At 37.0% G+C, this 12,800-nt stretch overlaps 1 protein-coding gene across 4 annotated transcripts in view; it reads right to left on the bottom strand.

The window, feature by feature from the left end:
- The window catches only part of EYA2 (EYA transcriptional coactivator and phosphatase 2), a 234,134-nt gene that overhangs the window by 20,438 nt on the left and 200,896 nt on the right, over nt 1-12,800 (bottom strand). For all 4 annotated transcript variants that reach the window (XM_023494546.2, XM_031951572.1, XM_031951573.1 and 1 more), the window contains one exon: nt 4,142-4,200. In XM_023494546.2, coding sequence (XP_023350314.1) covers nt 4,142-4,200 — 59 coding nt within the window. The remainder of the gene's footprint in view (nt 1-4,141; nt 4,201-12,800) is intronic.

Here is a 12,800-nt window from a genome sequence, read left to right as displayed (position 1 = left end):
CATGACAATTGGATATTTTAAACCAGTCACTGATTTTGCTCCTGGATATAAACTTTGGTTTCTGAGACTACAGCAAAATTTGAGTCAAGGAGATTAAAGGTGGGTATGATGAAATCCAGAAGGAAAAGTTCTAAAGAGTGAGGTTAAATCATGGTTTTTGTTTTGTGATAATTACAGTCACAGAATGTCAGAGCCAGAAGGGAACTAGGAGATCCATTTAGTCTATATAGATGTTTGTGCCATGGGCCACCCTAACCTGGGCAGTCTGATGGAGCCTGTAAGGTCTCCTTCTTAGAATAATTTATAAAATACATCAGATTATAAAGAAAACCAATTACATTGAAATAAAATTATAATAAAGTTCTAACATTAAAACTCCTCTACTTCTTGGTCTAACAATTTCCCCACCACACTACACTATACTACATTGCCAAATAAGTTTAAAAAAGTAACCAAAAAGTAAGTTGTTTCTCCCCCTCCCCTCCATTAAACTCTGTGATGACTTTATAAATAAATAATGTTGTGAAGTATGGCTTAACTAGACCATCAAGACAATACCTCCTCCTACCCACTCCTGCTCTATCCTCCTGTGGTATCTCTCACAATATGAGAAAAATCCTAATTCTTACAAACTACAAGGAAACTGTAAGAATAAGCTTAGTTTAAATCACAGATACTCCAAAAACTTAGTTTAACTAATGATTTCTAGTATCTTCACTTAACCACCAGAGGCATTAACCAAGTATCCAGATTGATGGAGAAGGAATTTTGCCTCTCTTTGCTTGCAGTAAGAATGGTAAAAAGTGAAAACAAAAGCAAAAAAACTAATCTAAGAAGAAAGGAACTCTGAGACTCTGAATAATTAGATCCTGCTGAATGTAATGGCAATAATGATAATAATAATAATAGGTAATATTTATATGTCTTACTATGAACTAAGTACTGTACCTTTTAAAATATTAAAAATTAATCAAAATTTAATTAAAATATAAAAAACTATTTTAAAATAGCACTTTAAAAATATTCTCTCATTTGATCCTCACAACAACTCTGAGAGTTTGGGGCTATTATTGTTCCCATTTTACAGATGAGAAAACTGAGGCAAACAGAGGTTAAGTGACTTGCCTAGGATCAGACAATGGTAATGGTTTGAGGTTGTATTTAAATTCAGATCTTCTTGATACAGGCTCAGCCCTCTATCCACTGTGCCACTCAGGTGCCAAGATTATCAGATTGATGGGATGAGTGGCAACTAGAATAGTCATAAAATTTTATGAAATAATACATACTCTTGGAACCCTTACTTTAATGAAAGAAATTCAAACATTGAAAAGAATCTTATTGGGGTGGGGGGAATTGTCCTGTGCATTTCATAAATAACATAAATTATATTTTATTGGAAAATGGGTCATTAAATTGTGCTATGTACTTTAGAGAGGGCTGTGTTTAACTAAATCATTCATTAGAGATTAAATCAGATATTACATGGTATCCCCAAAGCCTTAGGGCAGTTCTAAGTTATTAGGTCTTAAAACTGTCCAAAGATTTTTGGAACATCCTGTACAAATAAAGCACTTTGCAAACTTAAAACCACTGCTATTGTTGTTATTGTTTTTAGTCTGAGACCTGCTTCTAATAACAACTACTTCTACTGTTGCTCCTAGTCTTCCTCCCATTTTATGGTGCTTTACTATTTACAAAGTGATTTCCACAGAACAACTCCATGAGGTAGGTGATTGTTGGAGAATTATCCACATTTTACAGAAGAGGAAACAGATTCAGAAAGAAGGGATTCCTCCAAGTTCACAAGGCAGAACGAGGCCCCAAACTCGTCTTCCAAAGCCAAGTCTTTGCTTTTCTTAAAAAGTACTTTGTCTATAATAGTCCTGGCAAACCCATAGAAAGCAGGTATTATGACCCCCATTTTACAGATGAGGAGACTGTATGGAAAGGATGAATGTTTCTTTATTTAATTCTACAAGTTTGGAAGTCATTGGCTTGCTCAGTCCTTTTGGCATGGTGACCAGCCCTTATTTCTTGCCAGGTCTTAATTTTGGAAAGGCTGGTGTTGAAGAATAAATATTTGAAGGGTTGATTAAATTTTAGCTGGTAAGTCCTTGCATCACTTCTACATGTGGGGTCCTTTGCAAAGATTCACAGGGCCTTGTGCCCATTCCTTTGCTTTCTTGGTGAAAATCATAAAATTCTTGATTGCCAGAGGTTTAAAGGGTTTCCCCATCACCTAGTGTAACTCCTTCACTTTACATATGGGGAAATTGGGGCTCAGAATGGGAGAGTGACTTATCCAAGGTCACACAATAGGGGAAAATAGGATTAGAATCCAGTTCCCTGACTCAAGTTATTTCTACTACAGTATTCTGTAGGGAGAAGCAACCTAGAACTAAACTCGATTTAATCACATAGGAAATTCTCCCATGCTTAAACAGCTTGGGACCAAATCTACTTTGTAAGAAAACATTTAAGGCATGGGCTTGCAGAGGTTGGCTGCATCTTGAATCTCTTAGTTGGTGGTGGCTCTAAAAAAAAACAAACCAAAAAACAATTCTCTCCAACTTACTTCCCAGCAGCCTAGTTCTTCCATTTCTTTTACAGAAGTCTATAAACTATGACCTACTGTGGCCTACTTTTGTATGGAGATTTGGGGGCTAAGAATTTTTTTATATTATAAAATAAAGTTTTATTACATTTAGAAATGAAAATAAGCTATTCTTAGTTTGAGAGTGCACAAAAGAGGTACATAAGAATCTGGCTGGCAGATCATAATTTTCAAACTCTTCCTGATTTTGGATAAACTGCAAATTCAGTAATGTCTCTTTAAAGTTTTGGTTCAATTTTAACTGTTGTTGGCATTAGTGAAGATAATGAAGAATGCTTCATTCTTATCCATTTATAATATTGGGGATTTTAAATTTGGAATTTAAAAATCTGCCAATAAAGTTAAGTCAGGACAGCTATAGCAAACAATGAGTTCTCAGGACCATCCTGTCTATAACCCTTCATGGGAGCAGTATTAATTTTCTCAAAGCAGCTGTTAGTATAATACAAAAGAATACATTTGGAGTCAGGAAACCTGAGTTCTAATCATGGCTTTGCTACTTACTAGCTGTATTCATAAGAGCACAGATATAGATTTGGAAAGGTCTTAGATTTAATCCACGCCATCCATTTAACAAATGAGGAAACTGAACAATAGCCAAAGTCACAGAGGTAAGTGGAAGGGTTGGGGTTTGAATCCAGGTTGACTCCAAGCTCAGAACTCTTTCTACTCTACCCATGCGACCATAGGCAAGTCACTTGAAGCCTCAGTATTCTTATCTATAAAATTAAGATAGTACTTTATACTACCAATTTCAAAGAGATGTCATGAAGAAAGCACTGACGGGACTGTAATGCTTTATGGAAATATGAGTTTCTGTTGTTCTATTATTATTATGGTTTTAAATCAACATTTCAATGTCCCTTTAACTGGTTTGATCATCCAATACTCTATGATCCAGGGATATGGACCTCTTTGCAATTCCTTTTTCAAAATACTCTCTCCATTCTGGGCATTTTCTATGGCTCTCTCCCCTCCCTGGAATTCTTTCCCTCCTTGGTTTCCTTGGCTCCCTCTAAACCTCACCAAAATTCACAGAATCTGCAAGAAGCCTTTCCTAATCTACCTTAATTCTAGTGTTTTCCTTTTTTTGATGATCTCTAATTTATCCTATATGTATCTTGTTTGTACACAGTTGCATACATATTGTCTCCTTCATTCAACTGTGTGCTTCTTAAGAGCAGAGACTGTCTTTTGTCTTCCTTTGTATCCCCAGCATTTAGCATAATGTTTAGCATCCAGTAGGTGCTTAATTGACATTTGCTGACTGACTAAACTGAAGTACAAAAGTAATGTCAAGTAATAGTTTTTGGGAGGAGAGGGCCAGTAACAATCCTCCTGATTTCAAAGCTAGATGAGGCAGAAGTCATATTATTTTCTGTACAATCACAAAAGAAAGAGAAATAACACATTTCCAGATTACTGTCCTTATTTTCATCCCCACAAATTGCCTTTCAGGATCAAAGTGCACAATTAAGAGGGAGTGGGGAAGGGTGGAGGGATCTTTCCCCTCAGATTCCCCACCTCAAATCCTGGCCATTGTCATCCGACGAGACATCATCAACATGGATCTGGTCACAGTCCTGAGAAGCATTTGGCCAAAGAGAAGAGAGAAAAGGGATGGGGGAGAGTGGTAGGAAAAAAGGAAACAAGAAACATCACTTTTTAATTTGAGATAATTGTTGGGAGCAGGTTTCCTATGCTCTCATGACCATAGTTGTGCCAATAGCTGATATTAAGAAAGATACAGCATTTTCATGTGGGGCTTCTATTTCTAAGCAATTTTTTTTTCTTTAGACAACAAAGTTACCAGGACCTGACTAGGTCTGTTGTGCAGAAGCCTGGATGGTCAGAGTCAGAATAACAGCCACATGGTGCTGGAGGAGGAGAGCCATGGAAACAGCAGGCTCAATCCCCCAGCCAAGACTAAAGGGAGAAAGGATACAGCCAAAATAAATTCATTCCAGTTCTGTCCAACAGGCTGGCAGTGCCAAGTACGCATGCAGAATAAGAATGGTAGACCTCAGAGTCCTTGGCAATGCAATTGAATGTCACAATTTGAGGGCAAAGGGGTGTGGGGAACACCTTGAGCTCTAAAGCAAGGAATCTCAAACTTTTTTCGTTTCCTGTGAGAAATGAAGGCTGACTAGTCTGTGTTATCTTTCTATGGAATCAGAATGTTTGTTAGTATATACCCTTGCCAGTAGCTTTTAGAATAATAGCTTTGTTGAAAAGGACCTTATGTATGAATGAATCAAGACATCATAGAAACAATGGAGTTAGAAGGAAGTTTTAGGGTTCATTTTAATCCAGTTCTCTTACTTTACAGAAGAGGAATCCAAGAACTACATACAATTTGCCTAACATGGGGAGTTGATGGCAAAACTGGGACTAAAATCTTGATCTCTTATTGTCAGTTTAAGACTCTCCTCACTGAACCATGTTTCATTCACTGAAGTACTTACCTGGGATATGTAATCTTGCTCTAGCATGATAGGACAAACCACCACTACCAAAGCATCATTGATGCTAGTAGCATCTATGAGATAGATGAATCCCATCGTCTCTTTGGATAGTTCTCATAAGACCTTATCTGACATTTTCAATATTCCTCTGTATTTCCCACTTGTTTCCCTCTCTTTTTCATATTGCTTGTGATCTCATTGTCACAGTATTATTTCTGGTATTTGGTGAGTTCCAGGTATAATTCTATATGACATTTTAATAAAGCTGCAGGGCAGGATGCATCATAAGAATGTAGATTTTAAACCCAGAAGAAATCTCAGAAGTCATCTAATCCAATCTCCTCACTGTATATGGGAGCAAACTATATCACAATATAGTTTCAAACAAATAAATCAAATAAATCACACAAATTCACACCAAAGTTATAAAGTAGAAGAGATAGAATTTGAATCCACATCCTGTCTCCAAATCTAGCACCCTTTATAAGTGTACCATGTTATCTGGCAGGAAATTAAATAACCATAGAAACAGACCTAAAAGGGAAGCAAATTGATAATCTCTGTTTTACCTGGGTTAATTAATTAATAATTCACATGTCTATAGTGCTTTAAGGGTCTCAAATCATCTTACTTGGTGCTCACAACAGCCCCATGAATTAAGTAATGTGTCTGGATATATGGCAGATGAGGAAATCAATGGAAATTCAACAACGGTTTAGTGACTTGGTCCAAGTCACATGGCAAGAAAATGGCAGCATTGGGGGAAAGAACTAATATCTCTTGACTCCAAAGACTAGTATCTTTTCTTTCCACCACATTGTGCTTGAAGATAAATTTCCAAAGTCTTCCCATCCCTATCCTGCTCAGCTGTACCTTCCCCACGCACCATACCCAAACACCGCCAAAGCTCTCTGGGCCTGGGCTAATTGGGTATCAGGACACCACAGTTCCCCATGTTGCATTTGAGCCCATCAATACTATTTATGTTCAGTGAAAAAAGAAACAGTAGAAACAGTAACTGAGTGAATGGGCAGGCAAGGCCTGTAGCAATTATGTGCTCCAGATCTTATCTGTAGACTCCTTCTTTTTTCAAAGAATGCTTTTACCTTAAAAAAAAGCCCTAAACCTTATTCTTCTCTTTCATTATGACATTATAATTTTTGATGAAAATGTTTAAAGAAAAAGATTTCTAGACATCACCCTCTTTCGTCCTTCATCTGTCTGATGAGAAAACATCTGGTTTCTCAGGGATTTTTAAAGCTCACAATTTAGATTAGTAGATTAAAAATCAAAGGATTTAGATTCAAATTATGGCTCTTCTATCTATGACCTTAGTATGGGAAAATTACTTAACAACTTTGGGCTTCAGTTTCCTCAACTGTAAAATGACAGTCCCTTCTGAATCTAAAATCCATATCTTACGAAAAAAGTTCACACTACTGATTTTTTATGAAATTATGAAAATCTTATATCCAAAGAGACTAAATTTTCCTCTTATTCTACTTTGTCATATGTACAAAATATGACTAACTATAAAGGGATAGAACTGAATTTAAAACCATAACGTTAGAACTTAGCCATTTAATTGAGTGGAGCTTACTGAACAGTAACCATCCTGTGCATTCTTTTGACCAGACTGCACAAAATACTCAGCACATTTGTAAAATGGTCTTCAAGAACAAGTTACCTAAGAAAGCCACTTGTTACTTTAAAGTCACACTTAATTAAAAAAAAAACAGGAGTTTTACATCTTTTGGGTGGGAAGGAAGCCTAGAGATTATTTAGGTCAACACTCTAAAGGGGCGACATTGGAGCTTCTAGATGAAATTATTTGTCCAAAGTTGCATGGTGTTGAAACAAGAACCACAGCACTCTAGACTCCTAATCTAGAGCTCTTTATTTCTATTACTTATCTTTTCTGAACATTAGTGGCCACTAAAGTCCTTTGATGAGAAGATCTCTATGCATAATGGTGGGGATGCAGGACAAGGGGGGAATTTGGATTCCATTTCAGAGCAGCTCTACTTGTTTGTCTCAGAAGGGGCCCTGAGTGACCACTGGAGTTATAGGTCAGTTTGTGTCCACTCCAACACAGTATTGGATGGGGTCAAATTTTTCTCCTCTCCTCAAAACTATCTTAAAGAATTTAAGCTCCTTTACCATCCTGGCTATCCACTTGACATTACAGGTTGAGACCTCTAACCCACCTGCTCAGTGAGCAGATCATCCTCTTCCTCAACTCCTAAGCCAGAAGCAAGGCTGGACCTAGGCCAACCTTCAGGGGTAGGGGACAAAATAGAGCCCCCCTCAGCATTTCCTCTAATGCCCTTTGTTGATCCACAGAAAACTACAGTGGCAAGTTGAGTCCTGGTCCCTCGTCTCTTGCTGTTATTGAAAATAGTATTTTAAAACCAACACTGATTTTACAGACCTTGGCTTTGCTGAAAATAAAATTAATAGCAGATTTCCCTTCAGCACATCACCCTGTCTGAAATTACAAAAACACTCCCCCATAGCAGTTGCAAGCTTAGAAAGCCACACTGGGATAATATTGTCCCAGCCTGCTTAGCTTCGTCTATACTGAGCTGTGTGTGATGTAAAGGCAAAGGCATCTGTGGAAGACCTGCTTTTCTCATTTGCGAGGGAATTGTTCTGGGCGCTAAAGTGTGACAACAGTAGCTATCACATTTCTGACTTAATAAAATACCGTGACACTTAGTGAGACACTACCTCATAGTCCACTGGCCGACCCTATCACATTACCTACTAAGCTACCCCAAGAAGCTAAAGCAAAAGTGGGAGGACTGGGTTTTACTACTTGGGAAACCAGACTGATTTTTCATTTTCACAGAAACTAGTTTTTGAGACCTGAGTAAACTGAGGGGGTAATGGAAGGAAGAGATGCAGAGGAATGTCCATTTAAGCTGAACTTGATGTTCTCAGAGATAACCCTGGAGTGTTTTTTCCTATTCTGCTTGAGCAGTCAGCAGGACTCAGAATTATAAAATGTCAAAGCTGGAAGGGACATTAGAATATAGAATATTATAGCTAGAAGGAATCTTAGAAAACAGAGTATTTGAGCTGGAAAATACTTTAGAACAGAAACGTGAGAACAGAAAGGGACCTTAGAATCCATGTACTTCAACCTCTTGAAGAAACAAAAGAAATCTGAACATCAGAATTGAGGAAGAAGTCCATTCTACATTTGTGCGGAAGGATGGAAGTGGAAGATAGTGTAGACTGAATTTAGAGAACTAGTAATCTTAGTTTGCTTTAAATGCAGAGTGAATCAAGCATAATACTGTGAAAGAAGTCCTGTAACTCCAAATTTAATACTTTTCCCATCATCCCAGGGTGCTTTAGTTAAATGAAGATATACTTTTGATTCATGAGGGCATGATCCAAACATTTTAGTTGGACGCAAACATTCAAAAGATAACACAACATTCTATGATGAGATCTGAACTGTGGGTGGTACAGGAATAACATCTGCCTTCAAGGTCCTGACAATCTTATTAGGAAGACAAGAGTTCATACATGAAACAAATGCTCAGAAAAAGGAGAGATGAATACATGGAAGTATTTGAAAAGACCTTTCAGAGGAAATGAGACTTGAAGAAGTAAACAGGAGAAAAAAAGCATTACTGATAGAGGGGAGCCTTTGCTCAGAGCTAAGGTATCAAATTAAGAACCAGATTAAAATGTATTTGGGAAATATTTAATAAAATAAATAAAATACAATAGAACACAGATAACATTATTATGTGGTCTTCCAAGTCAATATGTGGCCCATCGAGACAATTATGTATGGTTTAGTAGCCCTTGCTTCTGTTTAAGTTTGACATCACCGACTTTGAGGAAGGTCACTTCCTGTTCAGGTAATGTAGGGTCATAGGATTTTGAACTAGAAAGAAATGAGGTGAAAATCAAATGAGATGATCAAAGTTTCAAAGTGCACAGACTCATGAATGGGATGGAGATAATCAGTGACTGAGTCACCAAATCCTTGAAGATGAGACATACTGGAGGAGGTTCTCCTTGAATCTTGAAAGACCTAAATGGAACAGGTTCAAAAAGGGATTGTTTAGTTTAGTGGATGACAGGGTGAGGTAAGTTGGGAGTTACTACTTTTGGGCTCTCACTATGGAGGTTATTCCTGTCCTCCACAGAATGTTTTTTGGCATTCCCAGGTTGGAGAGAAAATGATGGGTATGATCCAAAGTGACATTTGTTAGGTGTTAGTGTCCTTGTAGAAATATGTATTATATCATAGTAGAAAGAACATTGGCTTCTGAAGTCAGAACACTTGGGTCCTTTTTCTGACAATTATTACCTTGCATGATATGTTAAACAAGTCATTTCAAATCTCCTTGGACCTCAGTTTATTCATTTTAAAAACAAGAGGCTTGAGAAAGATGACCTCTGAAGTTCCTTTCAAGTCCAAGTTTACGATACTATGATTCATTCCCAGTGAATTTCTCTTGGCCACGAGTAGAAGCAACAGTTCACATTGAGTATGAGGCACTAATACCATGAGAGAATGATAGCAGAAAGATTTGGCAAACAAAGCTGGCAATTCAGATTTTCAATTTCTGATACTCTATTGCTATTCTCTAGTTCACATGATTCTTTTAGAGGAAGACTGTATCTGTTGGTTTCTCTATCTTGCTATACCATGAAATGACCAGCCCTCTATGAGATGCTTAATTTGCCATAGTTTTCTATAGTAGGGTCACATTCATGAGATCTGATGATAAAAAATAGATTGCAAGCTGCTTAAGAATGGCGGCTTCGTGTTGTGCTATAAGAAAAGAGAAAAAGACAGTTTGAGAGAGTTTTGGGAAGACTTGTATTAACTGATGCAGGGAGAATCAGAACTAGAAGAATATTTTATACTATAATATCAATACTGTAAAAAAGAACAATTCTGAAAGACTGCATATAATTAATACTGTGATCAACCATGATTCAAGAGAACTGATAAAGAAAAAACATTTTTTTATTCTTCCTTCCTTCCTTTCCATCAAGCATGTTGAAAATAAAAGCACTTAAGAAGTATCTCGCCCCTTCAAAAACAATAAAAGACCAATGGCAAAACAAAGGATTTCTCTGGCTTAAGAAGTTATGCAGTTATAAATTTAAGAAAATATAAGAACTAGAGAGGTTCATGACTTTTCATCCAATTCTTCAAAGCATTATTGAGATCTAGCTCTTGATTAAAAAAAAAAATCTCTTTTTGCTAGATAGAGAAATGGGTGAATTGATTTCAAAGGATCTTTTCCTGAATGTATTCTAGCCATTCTGGTTTGGCCAGCATATTACAATATTTACTAATCATAGGTAACATTTAGGTAGTGTCTACTATGTGCCAGATACTGTGCTAAACACTTTACAAATATGATTTCTTTTGATGCTCACAACCATCCTGGGTCAAAGGTGCTATCATTATTCCCATTTCACATATGAGGAAACTGAGGCAGACAATAGTTAAGAGACTAGCCCAGGGTCACAAAGCTAGTAAGCATATAAGGCTGGATTTAAATTGAGGTTTTCCTGATTCCACGTCTAGTGCTCTATCCACTCTGCCATCCAGTTGCTCCCAATATACAGGTTACAATGTTGGACTTGGAGTCTGGAAGACTTTCACTTTTCACACTTATTTGTAATATGACCACTCAAATTAGATTTTGAGAGCCTCAGAATTTCTTAATCTGCCAAATGGAACTCATAAAACCTTTAGTACATACCTCACAGTATTATTGTTATACTCAAAGGAAATAAGGTATATAGTCTCCTTTGTACAGTATACTATATTGCATAAATATCAATGATTATTATCTCAGAGTCTCATGAATGTTCCATGTTCATGTTTGTTTCTGTGCCTTTGCTCATGCTACTATAGAAATAGAAAACCAGGCATAAAGGTTAGTTTATTAATGTTTTCTAATTTTTTTCCCATAAGGTCTGAGATGTTTCCTTCTACACATTTGGCATCTATTCTTTCCCTTAATACTCTGTGAACTATGTCTTCACAACTGTGTAACCTGCAGCCCAGATTTTTATGACATTTGGTCCAATCAGGCTGCTTCTCCCATCTTTGTTTTCATTATAGTCATTTCTCCTTTTCTCTCTAAGATTGTGCTGTCAGGACCTAAGTGAGGCATTTATACTTTTGTGAATTAAAAACAGTTCATTAGGAGAATCTTTTGCAGATCTTTTCCATTTTTGCTCATCTTCTTTTCATTTTCATCTTTACATTTCCTTGGGATAATTTTGCTTAGTTAAGTCTCTGACCAATCTTTTTTGAATAATGAAAATCATTAATTAAGCCAATAATATGTGGCAGAAACTGTACGTTTATAAAACAGGGAAAGTCTCCACTTTAAATGAGCTTATCTTCAAATGAGGGAAACAATACATATAGGGAAATCATGTCCAGGGAAGAGGTTTTTGGAATAATTTCCCCAAGTCCTATAGCCTCCAACAATTCTCCCTGTTCCAGGTTATAATTTTCCTTTCTCTAAATTCCTCAGCAGCTTACAATCCACTGTATGCTACTTTTATACTTATACTTACCTGCATACAATTCTGTACTTTTAGGTATTTTACATGTGTCAGTCTTGTTTCTCTAATTAGAATGCAAACTCTTCTGGGGTATGTGCGATATGCAGGGCTTGCTATTAATATTTAATCATATGACCTTGCGAAAATCATATTAATCTTTCAAAGCCAGTTTCCTCATCTAAAATGTGGACAATAATATTTGTACTATCTGCCTCTTAGGACTGTTGTTAAGGATCAAATGAGCTGTATAAATACACTTTATGAACCTTGAAGCTATTATCATACTCTTGCCTTTCCCCCACATGCTTGTCCTAGGGTGAACACACAGAAAAAGCTCACTAAATGTCTGAGTGATTATTTGGGAGGGAATCTGTGAGTGATTCTACTTCTGTTACCTTGATAGAGGATAACTTTTATTAGTGGAAACTAAGTGGAATGCTCCAAACTTCATGGGTATTTCCAGGATACCACACAGTTTAATGTCAGAAGACCTAGTTTGAATGAATGCTGTCACAGATGTGCTAGATAGTCTTAGGTAAATCATGTGTCCTGTCTAAGGATAAGAAAGGTTTGTGGGTAACATTAGGGGCTTACATTGGATAATCTCTCTAGGGTCTCTTTCATCTCTAAATCTTTTGATCCTAAAATCAGAATGTCTCTGTGTGGTAGGGTCTTAGAATGTTAGAAGAGATCTAACAGAACATGTAATTCATCCCCTTAATTTCATAGAAGAGGAAAATGAAGCCCACAAAAGGGAAGTGTCTAGCTCAAGAGGAACTCAAACAATAATATCTGTAGAACAACAGTGAAGAGGTTCCTAAAGGTACTTGGGACTATCTTCTGGTGGTGTTTCCACCTGATCTGTAATCAAGACAACAGTAATCCTGCCATTTGCTACCTGCCAAATCTTTGGCTGCAGATCAAAATGCCAAAGTTGTGGCTGAGAAGGTGCCAATTCTTTCCTGAGTAGCCACTTGAGGCCATTAATCCTGCTATCTTTTGCTCCCGGCTTGACTACAATCACTAAAGAAAAATAAAGGATGTTGTTGACAAATCTGCTTCTGGAAAATGACTCCCTTCAGGGGCTGGGCAAGCCAGTCTGCCTTCATTTTTCCTGTGAGATACATTTTTCAAATGAGCTTGTTGAGTTCTTC

The sequence above is a fragment of the Sarcophilus harrisii genome, chromosome 2 (genome assembly GCF_902635505.1).
Source record: "Sarcophilus harrisii chromosome 2, mSarHar1.11, whole genome shotgun sequence".
Lineage (NCBI taxonomy): Eukaryota > Metazoa > Chordata > Mammalia > Dasyuromorphia > Dasyuridae > Sarcophilus > Sarcophilus harrisii.
Note: the sequence above shows the minus strand (reverse complement) of the source record. Positions and strands in the feature narration are given on the sequence as shown.